This window comes from Taudactylus pleione, unplaced genomic scaffold (genome assembly GCF_031769625.1).
Source record: "Taudactylus pleione unplaced genomic scaffold, aTauple2 ptg000152l, whole genome shotgun sequence".
NCBI classification, from domain to species: Eukaryota; Metazoa; Chordata; class Amphibia; order Anura; family Myobatrachidae; genus Taudactylus; species Taudactylus pleione.
In genome coordinates this window covers 361,052-383,468 of record NW_028284554.1, presented here as the reverse complement: position 1 = coordinate 383,468, position 22,417 = coordinate 361,052, and the positions used below count along the sequence as shown (strand labels likewise).

The 22,417-nt window shown below is 44.6% G+C and overlaps 1 protein-coding gene across 8 annotated transcripts in view; it reads left to right on the top strand.

Moving 5' to 3' along the window:
• Positions 1-22,417, top strand: part of TCF3 (transcription factor 3) — a 185,313-nt gene that overhangs the window by 150,702 nt on the left and 12,194 nt on the right. For 5 of the 8 annotated variants that reach the window (XM_088474292.1, XM_088474293.1, XM_088474285.1 and 2 more), the window contains 3 exons: positions 907-1,066; positions 1,330-1,568; positions 7,178-7,320. In XM_088474292.1, coding sequence (XP_088330418.1) covers positions 907-1,066; positions 1,330-1,568; positions 7,178-7,314 — 536 coding nt within the window. In that variant the 3' untranslated portion in view covers positions 7,315-7,320. Of the gene's footprint in view, positions 1-906; positions 1,067-1,329; positions 1,569-5,227; positions 5,467-7,177; positions 7,321-22,417 lie in introns of all 8 variants that reach the window. The other 3 variants (XM_088474290.1, XM_088474289.1, XM_088474288.1) reach the window with 3 other exon arrangements.

Sequence of the window (22,417 nt, the reverse complement as noted above, 5' to 3'; positions counted from 1 at the left end):
TGCTCACCGCTGTCCCGGGCGAAAAACAAGGTGTGCATCTTAGTCCCGAAAATTCCGGTATTTGAGGCAGCAATCCCGGGATTGAATTCCCACCGGTTTTTTTTGCTCTAAAACCCGGGATCCTGTCGATGCTTATCCTGGGATTGGCTTCCCTACTTGGGACCAGAAGTATTTTGGATATCGGATTTTTCCTTATTTTGGAATATCTGCATACCATAATGATATCTTGGGGGATGGGACTCAAGTCTAAACACAGAGTGCATTTATGTATCATATACACCTTGCATACATAGACTGCTGGTAATAATATATATTTTTTAATAATTTTGTGCCTTAAACAAAGTTTGTGTACATTGATCCATTAGAAAGCACTATCAGAAAATCCTATAATGTCACTATCTCAGTCATGCTCAAAAAATTCCGTATTTTGGAATATTTATATATGGGAGACTCAGCCTGTATTAGACTAAAGCACAAAATGTGTTAACTATTTTTTACCTGTATAGTGAGAACTGTATTAAATTACACAGTCATTAATATTTAATATTCATATTCTTAATATTATCAAACATCACAAGTACATTAGCATTTAATTAAAAGAGAGCATCACATTTATAATTGGTTTGTTCTTACATCATTAAGTTTACAATTTTTAAATTGCTTTAAGTTTTTTAACCATCATTTTGCTGTTATTTTTTGTTAACTTGGCTACATCCACATTTTACTTTAATTTAAAAAACTGGAGATCATGGTGTTAAAACTGGTTTTCTGTCAATTGCTTAACACCTTTCTCAGGAGGTCTGTTTCTGAATTGCTTTAAACACAATTCCTGTGAATGTATTCTATAACTGTCAGCTGTATTGCAGTAATATGAAATATTCAGTCTCTACTCTTCTGTCTTTGCAGGACTCCCTGGGTTGGGCAGGACAGTTGTGTCGTCTGGGGTACCGGAGATTAAAAGGGAAAGTAAAGAGGATGAAGAGAATAGATCATTAGCTGATCTGTCGGACGATGAAAGGAAAGATTCTAAATCCCAGAGAAGCCGGACACGCTGCTCCATCAACAGGTCTCATAAATCTCTGGGCGGGAGGCATACACCACAGTGATAAATGATGATGTGTAGCTTTTTCTTTTTTATGCAATGTTGGGGCTAGTCATCTACACCTAGGCAATAGAGCTATATTTTTTTCTTTTTAGAAAACTGCAAGTGTAGGGCCACCTTGTTATGTGTCTTGTGGGTGTATTCTGGTGGTGGTGTGTTTTTTAATAGCCCCCAAGTCTCCCTAGTTTCTATATAAACCTGTCATCCTAACTGCCACTCCCCTTTAGTCAAGATGAAGACGATGAGGATGATAACCTTCCCCCAGAGCAAAAAGCTGAACGTGAGAAGGAGAGACGAGTGGCCAACAACGCCAGAGAACGACTTCGTGTCAGAGATATCAATGAAGCATTTAAAGAGCTGGGGCGGATGTGTCAGCTGCACCTTAACAGTGAGAAGCCGCAGACCAAGCTTCTAATTCTGCACCAGGCCGTTTCTGTCATCCTCAGCTTGGAGCAGCAAGTGCGAGGTGAGTGGGACCTGATGGGAGAGCAGTGGGGCACGGATCTGTCTGTCTCTCCTTCCCTTCTCATCCTCATCTGCCCTCCACCCTAGGGATATACATGCAGAGTTACCCCTCCTACTTCAATCTTTTGCTTCTGAACAATACATGTATATTCTCCCGTCCCACTCCCTGCTTGCTAATGTATTGTGATACCTTTTGCTTTGTTTTTTGGGCCTGCGGGAAGTTTGTTGGGAGCACTGGGATCTTGCATGAACAGCATGGGAGTCAAACTATTACATTCCCCTAGTTTTGCAGCTGGAGATGGGCTAGCATGAAGTTCATGGTTAATACAGATGTGCCCCTCTACCCAAATGTGACACATTTTAAGTGTTATGGTGCAGCATTTCAGTTCACCAGGTCTTAAGCAGAAATGTTCCCATTTTTTATTAATATTATAATGGGGAATATTCATAATATTCTATTGTTGGAGTTAATGTAAAATATTATTATTATTATTATTAATGTAAAATATCAGTACACAAACAAGAGCTAAAAAGGTTCAAGACACAATTCATAATATAACAGGCCTACAGGTAAATGCGTCAGAGAAAGGGTTACTTATGAATGCTGTACTTAAGATTCTTGAGCTTGTAAAAAAAAAAAAAAGGTGTGTGTGTGTGTGTGTATCTGGGCTGTGCATGCTAAAGCCTGTTCCTTCTCAGAGTAATACCTCCCTTTTTCTGCAGACTTTCTTTTTTCCAGAATCTAATTTTTGTTCTTGGTGAGGTGTATGGATGCTTCCTCTGCTATTCCAACCGCTCATTAAATAGAAGCTGGTACATTTCGGCCTGTGCTTTGCTCTTTGTGTTTTAGTTCTTAAATACATAGTAATTACATCATATTTGTCATTCTCTACAGTGCTTCATCTTCTTTTGCTACCATATCCCTTTCCTACTCCCAAATCTACCACTGACTATCTTCTCACAGACAGTTCTCCAACCCCTACCTTCTCCAGTCCTTGTCCCATCTCACCCCCCCCCATCCAACACACATCCTGTCCCACTGGCTTCGCACTCACTGCTCCTCCAAGACGACAGCTGGGACATGTGGTACCGGCAGTGCTTCTGTTACATGCTGCACCAGCTCTACTTAAACTTTGTGGCAAAAAGAGACCTTTAAACAGAGTTTGAGTTTCATATGCATACTCCTATAATTTTTGGTCCACATTACACACTTGAGGTGAAAGAAGTATTTGGCATATATTTATCACATAAAGGCTGTACACCTATTTACATTTGAGCCATTTATTGGAAAAAAAAATTTGAAGTGGCTAGAAAAGGTAATTCGCTCTCGTAATAGCAACAAAAAGTGCTTTTTTCCATACCGGACCCTCGCTATTTTTAATTTTTTTTTGCTCTGGAAGGAATAATAGTGAATGTTTCAATGATTGTACTCCTGAGTGGAATATAATCTATTTAGTTGTTTATATGATAGGCTGAACTGGTGATCTGTTATTTCATAAAACAAAAAACAACTGTTTTTTTTCTTTAGATAATTACAATCCTGTTACATCTGATTGGTTAGCTACCCTATGTTATCCCTTAATTTTATAATTTTTCAAATCAAAATACATTACTAGCTACACATTTAAGAGATCCCAGCTACTGCTGCTGTGTAATGCCTACTGGATGTAAAAAGGTACCACTGTTTACCTAATAATTAATGTATTACCATCATACCCAAATTAAATAGTTTCAGCAGAGAGTAAACGTGGGCAACTGTTTATGGCATTGACATTTATTGTCACAGGATCCATGAGCCCTTTGCACTGTATAATTTGTTCCTAAGGGCCTTATTTATCAACGAGAGTTGTCATTCACAACAAGTGATAAAACTCGTTACGTATGATAAATGGTGCTCCAGCCAATCAGCTCCTAAATGTCTTCTGTTTGCAAAATGACAGTTGGGAGCTGATTGGCTTGAGCACCATTTATCATATGCAAACTAGTTTTATCACTTGTTGAGAATGATAACTCTCTTTGATAAATAAGGCCCTCAGCGTGGCCTAGTTTAGACTGACTGCATACATAGCTCTATATGTGGAGTATACTTATATAGTCTAATATGATTGGGCAGTCGTAGTTTAGACAATATTACATAGTACTAATAGAAATATTGAAATTATTAGCACTGTAATGGGCATCATGTGATCGTATAGGATATACAATGTAGCAAAATTTTAAAAACAAATATAAAGAGAAGAATGGTGTAAGTGTAAAGATTTTTGTGAAAATGCACAACGAAAATTACATTTATTATATCTTTTAATTACCTGTTTTATAATGACTTAAATACCCTAATGCTTGTAATTATGTAATTATTGTAGTATTTAATAGCAGGGAAAAGAAAATAATACAACAATTAATTACATATTTCAATCTTCACTTTATAACTGAAATGTTTAATTGTAGAGATTGAAACTGGGTAGTGTAGTGCTCGGACTTGTAGCTTTATCATTACCACAGTTGCTTACAGGGACAAAACACTATATAAAGCGATCAGTTAATACTGTAAGATTCAAATATTTGAATATAAGATTAAAACATTCCAGTGGCATATTCAATAAGAATTGTGATATTTTACAGGTAGAGCCGTTACACATCTGTCTATATACAGGCAAAGTGATTCTAATTTGTTTTGTTAGAGTGCGTGTATGCATGTACGTGTGTGTATATGTATATATATATATATATATATATATAATGTGTGTGTGTGTGTGTATATGTATGTATGTGTGTGTATGTATATATATATATATATATATATATATATAAATATAATAAATTGTTGTGCAAGAAGATCTGAAACACATATCATTTATAAGAAGAAAGGTGCAGAAAATGTGGAACTATGAGACCTGTTCCTACATTAGCTAGATAGCTTAAATATTTTTTTCCCGTTTATGAAGGGAAATTCATTAAGCATGTCTTGCAGAAATGATATAGGACTGTATTCAATTCAAATGAACGCAAATTAAATAGCGCCGGGATTGAGCTCCCGGAGCTATTCAATTCAGCCTGCTGTTAGGTCGGAGAATGCCCGTTCTCCAGCCCCTCGCACCTTAAACAGGGTGTTTGGTCGCCAGAATGGGCATTCTCCAACTAAACTTCGTGGCGCGATGCTGTTTCCGCGGCGCTAAGGGCAGAAAACAGCATTGCGCCTCTACTTTTGTCGTATTTCTGCTCGCACCCTTGGAGGGGTGCGAGAAGAAATTCTTAACAGCACGCTGCATTGAATCGATTCGGGAGCTCCCTCCCGGAGCTATTTAATTTGTGCTCAATTGAATCGAGCCCTATATTTTTTCATTTCTCATAACCATCCCTTCAATTTTTCTGAATTGTTTATATGTGAGCTTTCAAAGTACACAGGTCAAATTTGGTCCTAAACCCTTACATATAAATCATCTTGCCTGTATATAGACAATATAAACTGCACTGCTTGATTCTAGATGCCACTGTATGTATGGGTGTGTGTGTGTGTATGTGTGTGTGTATATATAATATATATATATATTTTTTACACACATACATAAGATTTCACATGGCACCCCTGGTAATGAAAGGTTTATTGGGGCCCTGAGCTAACCCTCCCCCGATTTAACCGTTCACTTTCCTGGGGTCCAGCAGCGGAGGAAGCAGTAAGGAGGAGGGCAACACTGTGGAGGAGAAGGACACACGAGATCGTGAGAGGAGGATGTCAAACAACGCGCGAGAGAGAGTGCGCGTCCGTGACATCAATGAGGCTTTCAAGGAATTGGGCCGCATGGTGCAGATGCATTTAAAAGCCGACAAAGCCCAGACCAAGCTCATCATCCTACAGCAGGCCGTACAGGTCATAATGAGCCTGGAGCAGCAAGTGCGAGGTATCCTCCACTACAGTCCACAGTATCTACATTCCATTAAATTTTCATTTTTCCTGCACCACTAATTTTATCAGTCTTTATCATCTGAATGCTTTTAACTCCTACTTTGCCACCCAACCTACTTTTTGTTTCCCTGACAAATTGCAACACAGCAACCATTGCATGTCACCTGTCGTACTACCAGCTTTGTTTTTCTCAAGAATATCATTATTTGCCTGCTCTTAAACATGACCACCTATTCTCTTTTGAATGCATTGCTTGTGTTAGCTTAGCAGGGTTGCAATTGCAATCATTCTTTGCCTACTGTTACCACAGCAAAACATATTCATTATTTGTCACTCTTCTGCTATCACAAAGGATGTCCAAGAGGGTCAAAGAGTAGGAATAAAACAACCTTCTAAAAGGTTAATTTAAAGAGCCAGCTAACCATGGGCGGAATTCAATTCAATGCAAATTGAATAGTTCCGGGAGGGAGCTCCCGGAGCTATTAACTTAAGTGCACTATTATTTCGGAGAATTGCGGCTCTCACGCCTTAACCTGAGTGTTTAGGCGCGAGAACCAGCATTATCTGACTAAAGTGCCGGGCACACGGCTATTAGCGCCGCGCTAAGCAGGTAAACAGCTGTGCACTCTGCACTTTTGTTGATTTCTCCTCGCACCCCCAGGAGGGTACGGGAAGAAATCCTTAGCCCGCCCAAACAGCGAGCTGAATTGAATAGCTTCGGGAGCTCCCTTCAACATTGCTTTGAAATGAATCCCCCCCACGATGAGTTAGGTGTGAGGGATTATACAGAGTTCTTTGGAATATGGGGTCTTAAATAACACAATTAGTATATGTAAGGTTTAAATACAGCACACATAATGACCCCCACTATAACCACTTTTCATATATTTTACATCCCCGCTAGTAACAGTTAATCACCTAACCTTAATCATTATATATTATGTGTATGTTATACTTAATTCTCCCTTGAAATGTGTATACACTTTAACTCCAGAGCACACACTGAATTTGCTTTTTACTTCATAGAGCCTTCAACCTTTCAGTGCACACAATGTCTCAGCTCCTTTTAATTCATTAAACTGCAGTATTTATATTTAACTTTTCCTTCCGTCTTCCGTTCTTGGAAGCCATTTCCCTTGCTCCTATCAGTTCATATTTGTTGCTTCTTCCATTTTGCATATGACCATAGTAATGTCAGCGTTTGCTACTTACTCCTCTTGTATCGACTTTCTCCCGATACTCCTTGATATTATTACTGTCTTTGTCTTTATCCTTTCAACATGCTGTCAGTATATTTGCTGCGTGATTTTACATGTCTGAGCTAAACGTTCATTTCAATTGTTGGTTGAATGAAAGGAAGTTAGATAACATCAGATGAGAATGGTGAATAGATGGTGGTTTGACTTTGGAAACATGAATTTTCCTCTAAGTATGCATCTGGCAAAGTTGATGCAAACTCTTCAATGCTTGGTGCCATATACTACTTTTATTTAAAAATACAATTAAAATATGTAATTTATTTCTTTAATTGCACCCTAACAAATACAGTTATGTAGTTAACTTTAAGGGAAAGATCATTTACAGCTTAATGGGGAATGGTTACAATGTCTGCATGGTAAGGGTAACCACCGTATACAAGTATAGTATGTGTTTCTACAGGGAATTTTAGACCACTCTACACAACTAGTAACATCCTTGTTTCATAGAACGGAACCTAAACCCCAAGGCTGCCTGTCTGAAGAGGCGTGAAGAGGAAAAAGTATCAGGTGTAGACCCACAGATGGGCCTGTCCGGAGGACTGCCAGGTCTCGGGGACTCTCATAACCCAGTGGGACATATGTGAAGTGAGGCAAGTCATATTTACTTGTGTTACACTAACAAATAATTAATAAATCAGTCACTGGTAATAGATGTGCAGTGTTTGGGTCGCACTTGGTTCTACTAAAAGCTTTTTAGCTACCCACAATTATTAATTAAGCAAAATAAAAATTTCCCCATATAGAAATCTCTTTCAAACAATCAGCATTTATGTGTGATAAGTTGGGACTTTTTAAAGCTCATAACACCAAGTGTATTCTATGCACCACCCAAGTCTTCTGTGTTAGGTTTTCATAAAATTACTGCAGTTTCATTGGCTGAAGCTATGGTCAATTAAATTTCCTGAAAACATTGAAGTCTTTATTTTTATAATGGACAGCCACCTGAACCTACAGGACTGGTAATACAGGAAATTGCACACCTATCTTTTTATGCTAGTCACAGGCCAACCAATTGCAATGAACTGAGTAACATCAGTATGGTTTCAAGTCTGTAATATTTATACAGATATTTAATTAATCGTATTGTTTAGTGCATGAACACCTGCAGCAGCAGAACAATTTGAAGTTTAAAAACTCAGGAGTGTGCTCCTAGTTTAACAGTGGATTTCATCAAACTAAGTAAATATAGTTTATTTGCATTTTTTAAATTGAGTGGTTTTTTTATTGATTTACAAAAAAAAAAAAGAAAAGAATGAATAACAAAAAAACTAGAAATAAATACCAAACCTGTTACAATTGCATAGACAGAAAAATCATAACTGTATTGTGACAGTCTTTTACACAGTGTAAAGAGCCGTCGACATATAGAGATTAAATCAAAAGCTTATACAGTATGCATGCATATACAAATTTTGGGAAGAGACATAAACATAATATGCAAAAAAGGAATCAAATAAGATATCAACCAGTAATTCCATGTTAGATGCATAAATAAAAACACAATATATAGATATGAATATATAGTGTCAAAGGAATGTAACATATAAGAGAAATAAAAGGGTGGAGTCCCAGGAATACAGCAGCCCTCGGAGCAGTAAAGCTACACCATATGATATAATGCACATTCATGGATATCTGAGCAACACACCAATACATTAGTCTATAATGGCAAAGAGAACAACTAGGTGGCCAGGCATTGGACTTGTGGCTTAGCATAAATATATAGTTGCCATCTATTCCAGATCTGTTTAAATTTGGATTTGGTATTCCGAGTAATATAAAGGTATTTTTCATGGGTGTTGGTAGCATTGACCAGGGAGACCTAACCGCTGAATTCAGGATACAAGGTGGCCATCCAGGTGTGAGCCACACAAACCTTAGGTAACTTGCGGTGAGTAATATATTGTCTAGTGTATTTATCTATTATATCATCAGCTAAAATCCCAAGAGAACACACTGATGGTGTGAGACCAGAAGGGGAAGAAAATTAGAGGAGGTTGCATGTGTAACCTTACACCAAAAAGTATTAACCAGGGGACAGTCCCACAAGAGATGCCAAAAAAGTGCCACTGGGGTCCTAGCATTTAGGACAGACCTCATAAGTTCTATGTAACAAAAGCAATTTAAGTTGCTGGAACTGAATAAAAGCAGTAGAGATGGGAAGTAGTTAGCATCCCAACAGTCAGAATACCGACTTGCACTATACTAGCTGCGGAATCCCGATGGGTCAAAATACAGACAACTTTAAACGGTAAGGAATAGGGTTAGGTTGTGGGAGTGGAGGGTTAGGATTAGGCTGTGGGGGGGAGATGGGGATAGGCTGCAGGGTGAGTTAGGGTTAGCCTTAAAATACTTGCCAAAAGTCGCCTGCATTTTCACCGTTGGGATTCCACTGCCGGAATTCCGATTGTCGGGATGCAGTGCCCAACCTGCAGAGTCACACGGACTCTTTAGTGTCATAGTCCATGTGTCATTGCACAGAGGACTCAGGGCCTGATTCAGAGCCGGACGCTATTTGCGCTCGCTCGTTCAGAAAAAGCGGCCGGCTATTTAAATTGAGCGCTCGCTCTTTGTGGTCTGTTGACGCCTCTATGTCTGAGCGAAACATGCGCTCGCTATTTTGTAAAGACGCCCCTTTGCCGTTCGCATCATATGTCATCTCCGCTATTTATTAGATTAATCAAGTACATCAAAAGGCGTCTGAACTGCTCGCAGTCCTTGTGGTTGGATTTTCCTACCGCAATCATGCGAACAGTTCAGGCTAAGAGGCAACCAAGTGACGTTGCCGATGACGCTGCTTTGTTAATTATGCACACCCTTAAAACGCCCGTTTTGACTGTTTGGCACGCCTGCGTTCGGATCACCACTCCCCGTTTTCAAGCACCTTCCCCTGTTACCACCCACAAACGCCTCATCCTGTCACTCAAATTAGCAGGCACTCGCTATTTTGCGAACACACGATTTCCGACCGCACTGACTGGTTGGCGCATGCGCATTACGACCCATACGCATGCACAGATGTGCGAGCATCGCTCGGAGCGAACGAGCGGCCGCTTACGAGCGGCTCTGAATCAGGCCTTCAGATTGGACTACCAGCATAGTCTAAGACTTGCTAACACTGTGGAGTGGTGAGCAAACATGTGTAAGGAGTATAGACAGGAGAGATTTTTACTGGAGCCAAAAGGTGAGAAACTGCTTGAGTAGCTAGTCTGAAAATTGAGCCATCAGGGCATGTTGGAGCTGTAGGTATCTATAAAATTCAGTGGAAGGGAGCCGACACTTGTTGCGAAGTTGAGCACAAGATTTAAGTGTATAATTGTCATACATTCGCCCCAGTGTAGACCCCCCCAGTCACTCCACATCACCCTAGACTGAAGAGAGAAGAGTTCAGACAATGGGCCTCATTGAGGTGCACTGCTGATCGCAGATTCCCGATTATCGGGAATTGCGTGCAGACCCTTGAATGTCTCTGCCTGATTGACAGGCAGAGGCATTTAAGGAGCGGTGCGGGGTCAACTGGTGTTCCCGGAAACGTCGGCATGTCCATCCCATTTTCCGGGAGTGGCCAGCCCAGCAGGATCTGCGTCGATCAACACAGTGACCTGGGCTCGCAAGCCGGGCAGCCTGAGTAAGCTGAGGCTTACTCAGCTGGCCTGAGGCCCAGTGCCGTCCACCATCGCGACCACTGACTGTCGCGATGGTGATCCCGTCGCAGTGCTGGGATCGCAAAGGCAGCAGAGGGTGTCATACACCTCCTGCTACATTTGCCTAATAGCAAGGATCGCATTTGAAAAGCTGCCTGCATGCAGCTTTGCAATTGCAATCCTTGCTGAATCAGGCCCAATTATTTAACATTCCATAAATTAGTTTCTGGGTTAATTACCTGGAAGTGCAACAGGTTGGTGACTAATAGCCCAAATTTTAATTGCTTGTGCAACCAAAGAGGGACCTCACCAAAGCGCTATTCCACCATATAGGCTCTGCAGAGGTATATGTCCCGGTGATGCTGTGCAACCAGTAAAGTGTGCAGAGTGTCAGAAGAGTAATTCTGTAACCATAGGTGCAAGTGTGCCAACTGTGCCACATAATAACAAAATCTGAAGTGCGGTAATGCCAAGCTTCCAGCGAACATGGACCAAGTAAGAAAACATTGAGCTGGATACGGGCTCGACGGTTGATCCAGACCAGAGAGGAAATGAGTCTACTCAGTTTCTTAAACAAAGATAGTGGGAGAAAAACAGGGAATTGTTGAAAAACAGAGAAATTTGGGCCCGTTCACCATTTTTACCAAATTAATTTGACAGGTAAAGGGGGATTTTACACTAAGAATGTGTTTTATCCCTAAGATAAGTGAATTGCTGTTGAACATTCCAGGTACTGTAATCATGTGGGGAATTAATAATTCAAATATTTAAATCTACTAACCCAATGAAGGGGGTAGACAACAATGGAGAGACAGGACAGGAACCCCTAAGAGGAAGAATGTAGGATTTATTCCAATTGATGGTGAGACTAGAATTATACGCCAAACTCATTTATCAGATGATGGACAGTAGGCATAGACACTGTAAAATCTGATAAAGAGTAAAAGTTCATCAGCGCATAATGTCATTGTGTCCGTGCTACCACCTAACTGAAGCCCCATAACATCTGAATTAGTGCATAGTACACAGGCTAAGGGTTCAATAGCTAATGCAAAAAGGGTGGAGGACCAAGAACACCATTTTCTTGTACCTCGAGACAGAAAATAAGGTGACACAGCTTTAATAGAGACCCGGGCAGTAGGCTCTGAAAAAAAATGGAGACTACACTAAATCACTGCATGACCTCCCACAGGAAGGGGCACACCACAGAATCAAACACTTTAGTGGCATCCAAGGAAATAACCGAGGTGGACTCCTCCCCGTGGGAGACCTGCAAATGGATAAAGAAGCGTACAATGCTCACCAAGGTAGATTGCTCAGGTATAAAACCAGTGTGGTCTGGATGGACTATAGTGGTTATAGCCTGATTCTGTCGAATAGACCGATCTTCGCTAAAATCTTAGCATCAGTAGGGATCAATGATATAGGGCGATATGAATTGGAGGGCCTAGGATCCTTCCCAGGTTTAGGTTGCACAATAATCATTGCCTTAGACATATAGGAGGGAAATGAGCCCTCAGCATACAGGTCATTAAAGAGCTCCAAAGTTTAGGAACAAAAAACAAGCATGTTTCTTATAGAACTCCAGGATTATTACCTGGAGCCATATCCCCCAGGGAAGGACCTAATTGCAGCATCCACCTCCTCCAAGGTCACGGGAGCATTTAAGAAAGCACTAGCTTCTGGGGATAGAGAGGAGAGATTTGCAGCAGCAACATAAGACAGCAAATCGGCATGGTAACAGGACAACCAGGACGCATACATAGCTTTATAAAAGGATAAAAAAATCAGCAATTTTAAGAGTAGTCATGGCAGCCGAACTTTCCACTGCAGTTCAGCTCTGACAGTATAGGGGTGGTCAGTGTGTACTAAATGAGCCAGATAGTTAACTGTCCTGTCAGCATAAGTGCAATGAGAGTCTGATGTAAACATTAGCTGACTATTAGCTCTGTCTGTAAGATGTCCAGTCTAGGCAGTTTGAGAAGACAGCCAAGTATGTCTAGGGGACCATAGTCTGTTACTCGAATATGCTAGTTCCAAGTCTCGACAAATAGACTCAATTTTCACCTCTCGCTTCCTATATAAAAGTTTAAGCTCGGCCATTAGTTTCAGCGAAGTCCCCTGTACGAAAGCTTTTAATTCATCCCACGCCACAAATGTTGAGGTCGACCCAGTATTGTCAGAAAAATGTTTCTAATTCACAGCAAGGGACTATCTGTAATAACCAGGTTGGGTATCACTTTCAAAAGACCTGTCCACAGGGACTAGCTAAATCCAAATCTAAATCAAGTGGTGCGTTATCTGAAATACCTTTGGTCCCATATTAGACCATAGATATTTTGGCAGCAAACTAAGAGTTATTGAGAAGGGGTGATAGACATAGGAAAAGCAGCCTATGCATGGCTTTTTGAGAGAAAGTTTACTGCTTATCAAATTACTTTGTTAGACAGGTAATGTCGTTACCATATTCTTTGGACTGTTTGACCAGAGTGCTTACGTCTATTGTTGACACCCCGAACATTCTAGCATATTTCTACTTCAGGGTCCATAGGGGGTCCACAGGGTTGACCTTGGGGATATAGCTGGATCAGGATCCATGGGCACCACACAGTTAAGCTTTTAGCTCCCAGGATGCACTTGGGTCCTCCTCTATACCCCGCCCCCGAGCCACAGGCACCTCAGTGTAAGCTGGTGCCCGGCCGGACTCTGTCACTGCGCAGGGGGGCTGCAGGAGCAGCCCCCAGAAGCTTTTTATTTTCTAATAGATTTTATTTATTTTAGTTTCTCTTTTTACTACAGACGGCAGCGAAGGGCTGTCTGTACAGACGCCCACGCTGCCGCTCTGATCCCCGACTGGCGCCGCGACGCCAGTACTGATCTGGGGATCGCGGCGGGAGGACAGAGTCCGTACTAGCCGGACTCTGTCTACCTCCCAGGACTGCTGCCGGAGTCGCCAGGGATTCAGGTAAGCCGCGCGTCGCTGGCTAGCAGCGGCGCGCGGAATACCTTAAATGCAGTCCTTTAGCCACCGGTCCTGGGGACAGACCGGAGGCTGCTGGCAGTGGCGGCGGGCCCCCCCATAACCCGTGGGACCACTAGACCACCAGGGATAACCGGCAAGCGGGAAGCCAGCATCCCTGGGGTTAATGGCCAGCCAGGGGAGGAAGCCTTCCCTGTTCAGCGGCTCCTCCCCTCAGCTCAGCGCGCTTTTCAGCCTGCATGTCTAGCGTCCCTGAGCTGCAGTTCACTCGGCCACTCCTCCTCTGAGGTCTCTGGCGGCCATTTTTTTCTACATGTGGCAGCGCAGATCCCTCAGGGAGCACGCGGACTGGTCCCCCTGTGTACCTCTCCCCTGTTAGGACGGCGTACACAGCACTATAGCCCTCCCAGACACTGAATCTGGGCGGTTGAGTGTAGTGTAAAGGTGCAGTGAGTATATCTTCCTGCATGGTATGTGACTTTTGCTAGTGCTGCTGTCTGTATTTTTCTCTTATTACTGTCAGCTTATATCTATCTCTTTCCTTCTTCCTTAGCCCTACAGGTGTGGAGGAGGGGCTTTTCTACTAACCTCACATATATAAATCAAGTATTTGTGAGGTCTGTCACATACAGTTGTGTGCTACACAGTGCCATATTCAGGACTGTTGTTCAGCACACAGGGAAGTGCAGTTCTTTTTTCCTCTATTGCCATATATATTTTGTCTGTACATTATATTTGGTTATGTCTGAGGGTGAAGTTGAGCACTCCGGGACTCCAGTGTTGTTTTCCTGCGGGCGCTGCTCTGCGGGATCACATAGGGAAGAGGCATCTCTGGATGGCCTTTATGAGCGGTGTCAGTTGACTCCTGGTCAATCCAGACCCCCTATGACACAGGAGCCACCATGGGCTATGTTTTCACAGGTGCTGGTGTCTCTGGCGGACCGCCTTGCGGCTCCGTCTGCTGTCCCTACGAGGACTCTGTCCCAGCCTACCATTTCCCATTACCAGTGTACCCTGCAATTATTGCAGAGTTCCTCTGGGTCACAGACTGTGGACCCTTATTCAGGATTGCCTATCTATTTTCAGGCCTCTCCTGCTACACAACAGTCTGTGGTGCCTTTCCAGACCAATGTGGCAGCTCCTCCACCATGGGTGGACGTGCTCTCCAGTTCAGTCCAGAGTCTGGCAGCTGCATCTTCGACTTTTCAGTCGATGCTGCACAATGACAGGGCTGCAGGGGCGTCTAAGCGTGCACATAAGTTGCATGCGGCGCAGATTTCGGACACTGAGGGGTCCTCAGATGAGGGCGATGTCCAGGACGACTCCGATTCGTACACCTCGGCTCAGGAGTTGGAATCTCGGTCGTCTATTAATGTACGAGCTCTGGTTAGGGCGGTGCGTGCCATTCTCCTAATAGAGGATGAGGCACCTGATCCTAAGTAGAAATTCCCTAGTTTAAAAAAAAAAAAAAAACTAAGGTGACTTCGGCGGTATTCCCCCTATCTGATCAATTAACGGATCATATGGCGGTGGCTTGGCAGACACCCAGTAAGAGATTTGTGCCTCAAAAGAGGTTGGCTTCCAATTATCCATTCCCGGAGGCGCATTGTAGGAAGTGGGTAGCTCCACCGGCGGTGGATTCCCATGTCACACGCCTTATTAAGAGTGCTACGCTGCCAATACAGTCAGTTTCCTCGTTAAAGGATCCCACGGACATAAAGGTTGAGGCTTGCCTTAAGTCTATTTATTCCCTCTCGGGAGCAATTGCTCGCCCGTCCAGGGCCATTTCCTGGTGGCTAAGGCCATTAGGGTTGGGCCAATGCCTTAGGGGACACTTTTCCTGAGGATACTCAGGAAGTCCAGAGGGCATTACTAGGACAGATGAGTGATGCGGCTTCTTATATTGGAGAAGCTTCCTTGGACGCTAGTCTGCTAACCTCTAGGGTGTCGGCTGCGGCTGTGCATGCCCGCCGCTCCTTATGGCTGAGGTCCTGGAGAGCAGACGCTGATTCAAACAAGGGCCTGGAGGCCTTACCTTTTAATGGGGAATTACTTTTTGGTCGAGACTTGGATAGGATCGTGGATAGACTGGCTAGGTCCAAGAAACAAGCTTAGAGTGCCAGGCGTCCCTCTTCCAAACAGGAAGATAAGCCTTCCGCCTGATGGGACGGGCCTCCCTCTGGGGGATCCCAGAGGGGAGGCCGACTTCTTCATTTTGCCCAGAGCTGGTTCAATACCACCACCGATGCCTGGGTGCGAGAAGTGGTCTCCCAGCCCTGTCTTGTCGGCGCAGACCGCCTCACTAGTTTTTTCTGCACGAGTCCTTCTCAGGACATAGCCAAGGCTATGCTGATCAGGGAAGCTATAGACTCCTTGCTGACTGCAGGGGTCATTGTACCTGTTCCACAATCTCAGCATGGGATGGGGTACTATTCTGCTGTTTCTGGTACAGAAACCCAATGGCTCCCATCGACCCGTTCTAAATTTAAAGTCTTTGAACAGGTTTCTCAGGATTCCCAGGTTCAGAATGGAAACCTTGTGTTCCATAATTCTGGCTATGGAACCAGGGGTTCTGGCTATGGAACCAGGGGATTACATGGTCTCCCTGGATATCCAGGACGCTTACCTCCATGTGCCGATAGCAACGTCACATCAGAGGTGTCTGCGGTTCGCTCTGTTGCACCGTCACTACCAGTTCCGGGCTCTCCACAGCGCCGAGGGTGTTCACCAAGGTGATGGCAGTTATGGCTGCCCACCTTCGGAACCAGGGGGTACGGTTGTTAGCCTATCTGGACGACCTCCTATTGCTGGCAAGCTCTCCGGAGGTTCTGCTGCAACATCTCCAACTGACGGTGGCTTGTCTGCAGATGCACGGGTGGTTAATAAATAGGAGGAAGTCATCCCTGATCCCATCTCAGCAGAGGGTCCATCTGGGGGCCCTCCTAGACTCTCATCAGCAGCGGATCTTTCTAACTCTAGAAAAGGTATCTTCCCTACAGTTGCGGATACGCAGTTGCCTGGATTGTGCCAGTCTTTCGGTACACTCGGCAATGAGAGTGCTGGGTTCCAGGGTGTCGGCATTCGACATGGTGGAATTTGCCCAGTTTCACTCCAGGCCTCTGCAGAGGCTGATTCTAGCAAACTGGAATGGGTTGCCTCACCGGATCCGGTCACAGACCCTGGTGCTATCTCCGGATGTACGACAGTCCCTGAATTGGTGGCTTTAAACAGCTCACCTTCCCGAGGTTCGCCCCTTTTGGATCCCGGACTGGGTTCGGCTCACGACAGATGCCAGTCTTCGGGGTTGGGGGGCGGTGACAGGCTCCTTGTCACTTCAGGGTCGTTGGACAGCGGAGGAAGCGGCTCTCCCCATTAATGTTCTGGAACTGAGAGCCGTGTACAGGGCTCTGCAGTCGGCCGGCACCACTCTTCACGGAAGGGCGGTGCAAGTGCAGTCAGACAACGCCACCACGGTGGCGTACATCAATCACCAGGGTGGAACTCGCAGCCGGGCTGCGATGGCAGAAGTGTCTCACATCCTAACCTGGGCGGAGTACCACTTTCCAGCGATCTCTGCAGTCTTCATTCCCGGAATCCTCAATTGGGAGGCAGACTTCCTCAGCTGTTACGACGTGCATCCAGGGGAATGGTCGCTTCATCCAGTGGTATTCCAACTACTCATGGACAAGTAGGGACTGCCGGAGATGGACTTGATGGCCTCTCGTCACAGTCACAAGTTGCCCGTGTACAGGTCAAGGACAAGGGACGACGGCGCCAGTCTGGTGGACGCTCTGTAGGTCAGATGGACGTTTCAGCTGGCATATCTGTTTCCTCCGATATCCCTTCTGCCTTGGGTCCTGCGCAAGTTCTATCAGGACGGAGGCACTCTGGTACTGGTGGCCCCAGCGTGGCCAAGACGTCCGTGGTACTCCAACCTACAGAGTCTGTCCATCGATGTTCCGTACCTTCCTCCTCAGCGGCAGGACTTGTTGTCTCAGGGGCCCTACCTTTACCCGGATCTGGGTCGTCTGTCTTTGACGGCGTGGCTCTTGAGACGGCCGTCTTAAGGTCCCGGGGCTTTTCTAGTTCCGTTATTTCCACCATGCTGAGGGCACGCAAGCCTGCTTCTGCAAGGATTTACCATAGAGTGTGGCACACGTACTTTCAGTGGTGTGAGTCCAGAAACTTATGATCCTCAGGTATTCAGAGTTTCAAGGATTCTGGCTTTTCTTCAGTCGGGTTTGGACTTAGGTTTACGCCTTTCCTCTCTGAAGGTGCACGTGTCTGCTTTATCGGTTTGGTACCAACGTAGAATTGCTATGTTACCGGACGTACAGACTTTTTTTCCGGGGTGTTCTCAGGATTCTCCTGGCTATTGCTTCAGCAAGGAGGGTTTCCGAGTTGGGGGCACTTTCATGTAGTCCCCCCTTCTTAATTATTTTCTCCAGGACAGAGCAGTGCTTCGCACTCGTCCTGAGTGTTTACCTAAGGTTGTCTCTAAGTTCCATATCAATCAGGAACTGGTGGTCCCAGCCTTTCAGTCCCCTGATCTTACAGCAGGGGAGACTTCGTTGGACATTGTCCGTGCTCTCAGAGTTTATGTTGATCGGACTGCTTCTGTTCGAAAGTCCGACTCCTTGTTTGTCCTCTTTGGTTTTCATAAGAGGGGTTGGCCTGCCAACAACCAGACTTTGGCCCGTTGGTTTTGTCTGTTATTAGGGAGGCTTCGATACGAGAGCATTTACCTGTTCCAGCCTCTGTTAAGGCTCATTCCACTCGTTCTGTGGGCCCTTCTTGGGCTGCTAAACGTGGTGCCTCAGCTGTTCAGCTGTGTAAGGCAGCCACTTGGTCTTCGGTTCAAACGTTTCTAAGATTTTATGCGTTTGACACCTTTGCCTCTCAGGATGCATCCTTCGGGCGCAGGATTCTCCTTTCTGCACAGGAGCGTCCCCGCCCTTAGTTGAACTGCTTTGGGACATCCCCAAGGTCAACCCTGTGGACCCCCTATGGACCCTGAAGTAGAAAACAAGAGATATGGTAAGAACTTACCTTTGTTATCTCTGTTTCTACGAAGTCCATAGGGTCCACAGGGCGCCCGCCCTGACGCACCTGGCTTCTAATGGGCTGTGTTGCTGGTCACCGGTATTTCCGTCTCCTTTTTCTGTGAGTATGGTTTCTTGTGTGTTCCAGTCTTCCTTCTCTCTGTTCCATATTCTCCTCCGGCCTAGGCTGCTTACCAACTGAGGTGCCTGTGGCTCGGGGGCGGGGTATAGAGGAGGACCCAAGTGCATCCTGGGAGCTAAAAGCTTAACTGTGTGGTGCCCATGGATCCTGATCCAGCTATATCCCCAAGGTCAACCCTGTGGACCCTATGGACTTCGTAGAAACAGAGATAACAAAGGTAAGTTCTTACCATATCTCTTGTTTTTCAAACATACACGTGTGACAGGATAATTCTAATAATACCAGATGATAGTGAGCGCTCCTCACAAAGAGAGGGACAACTACAAGAGATCGAAGTATAGTGAAGGCCACTGCATCCCAGGAACTTCATCCACATCAAACAATGAGTCACAAATCGAGAACAATTTACAAAATATACAGATGTAACAGATAAAAACTGAAAGGGAAATAAAAAGCAACAATAATAACCTATAACCCAAACTAAAACATTCCCAAATCCCCCCAACCCTATATACCTCCCCCAGCTGTGACATACTTAATTCCCAAAACGAAACTGCACTAACCTGAACCTACTAAACTAATCAGAAATTAAACAAGGGTACCTGCAGCAGCAGTGAATATAAGTAACTGACAATGCAAAGGGGCTCTCCTGCTGCAAAGGCTAGGCAGTAAGCAGTATATACATAACAGAATGACTGACTGAATCGGTGCAGTGAGTATTATTAAGAACTAACACTAGTGGAATATAAAAACAACAACAGTTTTTAGTAAATAAAAAAAAAAATGGCAAAAAATGAAATAAAATTATGGGTGCTCTCAATGGAAGTAGCCAGAGAAAGCAGTTAATGCAGTAGAAATTACTCCCGGACAGAGTTAAGATAAGGTCACCAGCGGGCAATAACCAAACAGCATAGTTACGAGCCAGAGGCTGAAGGGAGGAATTTTAAGAACGGTAAAGAGAGAATCGGGGCCTGATTCAGAGCCGCTCGTAAGCGGCCGCACGTTCGTTCCGAGCAATGTTCGCACATCTGCGCATGCGTATGGCTTTTAGTGCGCATGCGTATGGGTTTTAGTACGCATGCGCGAACCAGTCAGTGCGGTCGAAAATCGTGTGCTTGCAAAATAGCGAATGCCTACTAATTTGAGTGACAGAATGAGGCGTTTGTGGGTGGTAACAGGGGAAGGTGCTTGAAAACGGGGAGTGGAGATCCGAACGCAGGCGTGCCAAACGGTCAAAACGGGCGTTTTAAGGGATGCATAATTAACAAAGCAGCGTCATCGACCACGTCACTTGGTTGTCTTTTAGCCTGAACTGTTCGCATGATTGCGGTAGGAAAATCCAACCACAAGCACTGCGAGCAGTTCATACGCCTTTCGATGTACTCGATTAATCAAATAGCGGAGATGACGTAGGATGCGAGCGGCCAGGGGGCGTTTTATAAAAAATAGAGAGCGCATGTTTTGTTCGCTCGTTCAGACATAGAGGCGTGAACAGACCGCAAAGAGCGAGCGCTTAATTTAAATAGCCAGCCCCTTTTTCTGAACGAGCGAGCGCAAATAGCGTCCGGCTCTGAATCAGGTCCTCAGGCCGCGACCAGCTGTCGGCCTCCCGACATTCAGCGATCCAACCAGGTGGCAGCCTCACTGGGTGACGGAAAGAATTTAATTTCCCCATCAGACACAACTCGCAATGTAGATTGAAATAGCATGGCATAGGGCAAGTTCAGGTCACGAAGGTGACGTTTAATAGGAAGGAATTACATCCTTTCCTTCTGGGCCTCCACAGCAAAATCTAGGAACACTGAGACCTTGACACTGTTCCATTCCAGCTGTTCTTTAATGCAGGCCACATGAAACACGGTCCTAATAATTGAGGAACCTAGCAATGAAGGTATGGGGAGGGGCATCAGACGGCAGAGGTCTAGTAGGGATCCGATGTGCTCATTCCACTGTGACCTTTTAAGTAAAGGCTTCACCGCCATAAGTAGCAATCAACCAGAAGAGTGGCTGGTAGCTGCCAATTGAAGTATGAAAGATCCCCACCAGCTTCCTAGCAACTCTGGATGAGATACAAGCCAGTAGTGTCTCAGGAACAGCAGCTGCGCAGTGAGGGAAAAATGTCGGTGGAAACACACGGCCAGAGATACCAACAGGGCACTGTCTTGAAGAAACACCAACGGACCCCATGCCACACAGGAGCCGCACATTGGGCCAACCACCAAGGGCACTGCTAGCCAGGATACTGACACCAATCCCCAACTGCTGATACAGGAGCACCAGGATTAATTGGAAGGATGATTCTGCCATAGAGACCCCTGGACCTACGTCTCACTCCGATGACTCTCTGGCCACACTACCTACTTATTTGCATTCAAAAAAAAAAAAGAAAATCTGAATGCTGGACCACACATTGTGGAGGCTTTTCATTTTCCTCTTTGAATTGAATGTTCCCTTGATGACCAAAGACTGGCCATCCTTGAGTAGTAATTTAAAACCTTTATTTCATTATAACTGGTATAAAATTCTCTTCAAGAGTGAAAAAATAAGTTTGATCTGTTTTGTCCAAAAGGGTAGAGTAACTGTTTGTGACATCATCACTCAATTTTGTTTCTAAGGTTGCAGATTTGCTTTAAGTATTGGCTGCTGTCAGGCAAGAGAAACTAAATGTCCATATTAGGACAGGCTTAATCGAGCACTGAAACGATGTGTTTTGCCTTACACTAGACCAGCTTTCATATCACCAACCAACTACTTTGTTGGTTGGAATGAAAATCTTATAATATATGGTAGCCATTTGTTCCCAACCCCCAGAAAATGGACAAAAACTGATGTTCAGACAAGTTGCTTAAATAAAACAGATTCAACCGACTTGTCTAAATTGTCTTCAGCCGTTTTCTGCCGCTTGGGAGAATATTGCGGATTGTCATTTGCTCTTATACATTACCAGATTTTCATTCCAACTAACTAAAAACAGGATTTTGGTACTTACCAATAAATCCCTTTCTCCGATTCCACAGGGGACACTGGAGTTCAAGACAGTGGGGTATAGACGGTGGTAGAGCAGAGCCTGGCACTTTAAATAATTTAGAAGTGTGACTGGCTCCTCCCCCTCTATGCCCCATCAGACCCAGTTTAAGAACTGAGCCCGAGAGGAGACGGAGGACAACAGAAGAGAAAAAGGAGAAGACCACAGAACGGAACAAGACCGACTGAAGGAGAACAGAGGAACCCACTGCAGGGAACCCTGCAGTCACACAACTATAGAAACCAAACAAAACGGCAGGTACGCAGCGCTGGGCTGTCCCCTGTGGAATCTGAGAAAGGGATTTATTGGTAAGTACCAAAAATCCTGTTTTCTCCTTCATCCACTAGGGGACACTGGAGTTCAAGACAGTGGGGACGTCCCAAAGCCAACCTCCCGGGTGGGAGCGCGGAGAACTTGCTGATCCCTTGGCCAAACCGAAACAGGGACCGCCCAGAACCTGAGACCCAGCGGAAGCTGAGGAACCAGTGTTGTAACACAGGAGACAAACATTACTCCACACTAAACAGTCACAGAAAATTCCACAACTTACAACGCAAGTCAAAAGGAACAGAACAGCTGTTGAGAGAACAAACACAGGAGAGAAACGTCAGAATCTGTAATCTCAGCTGAAATAGACCAAACCGGAATGTTGGTGGCAGAAAGCCCCAACAAGAATCTATAGAAGGGCAGTAAACGAGCACAAACTCGAGAACCTTACTAGAGTCTAAACAGGCAGCTGCAGCAGCCGCAGACAGCAGAATCCCAGCACTGCTGGACATAATCGTAAATATAAAAGTATAACAATACCAAACTACAGATACAGAGCTGATCCTGTCCACAGACTCCCAACAAGA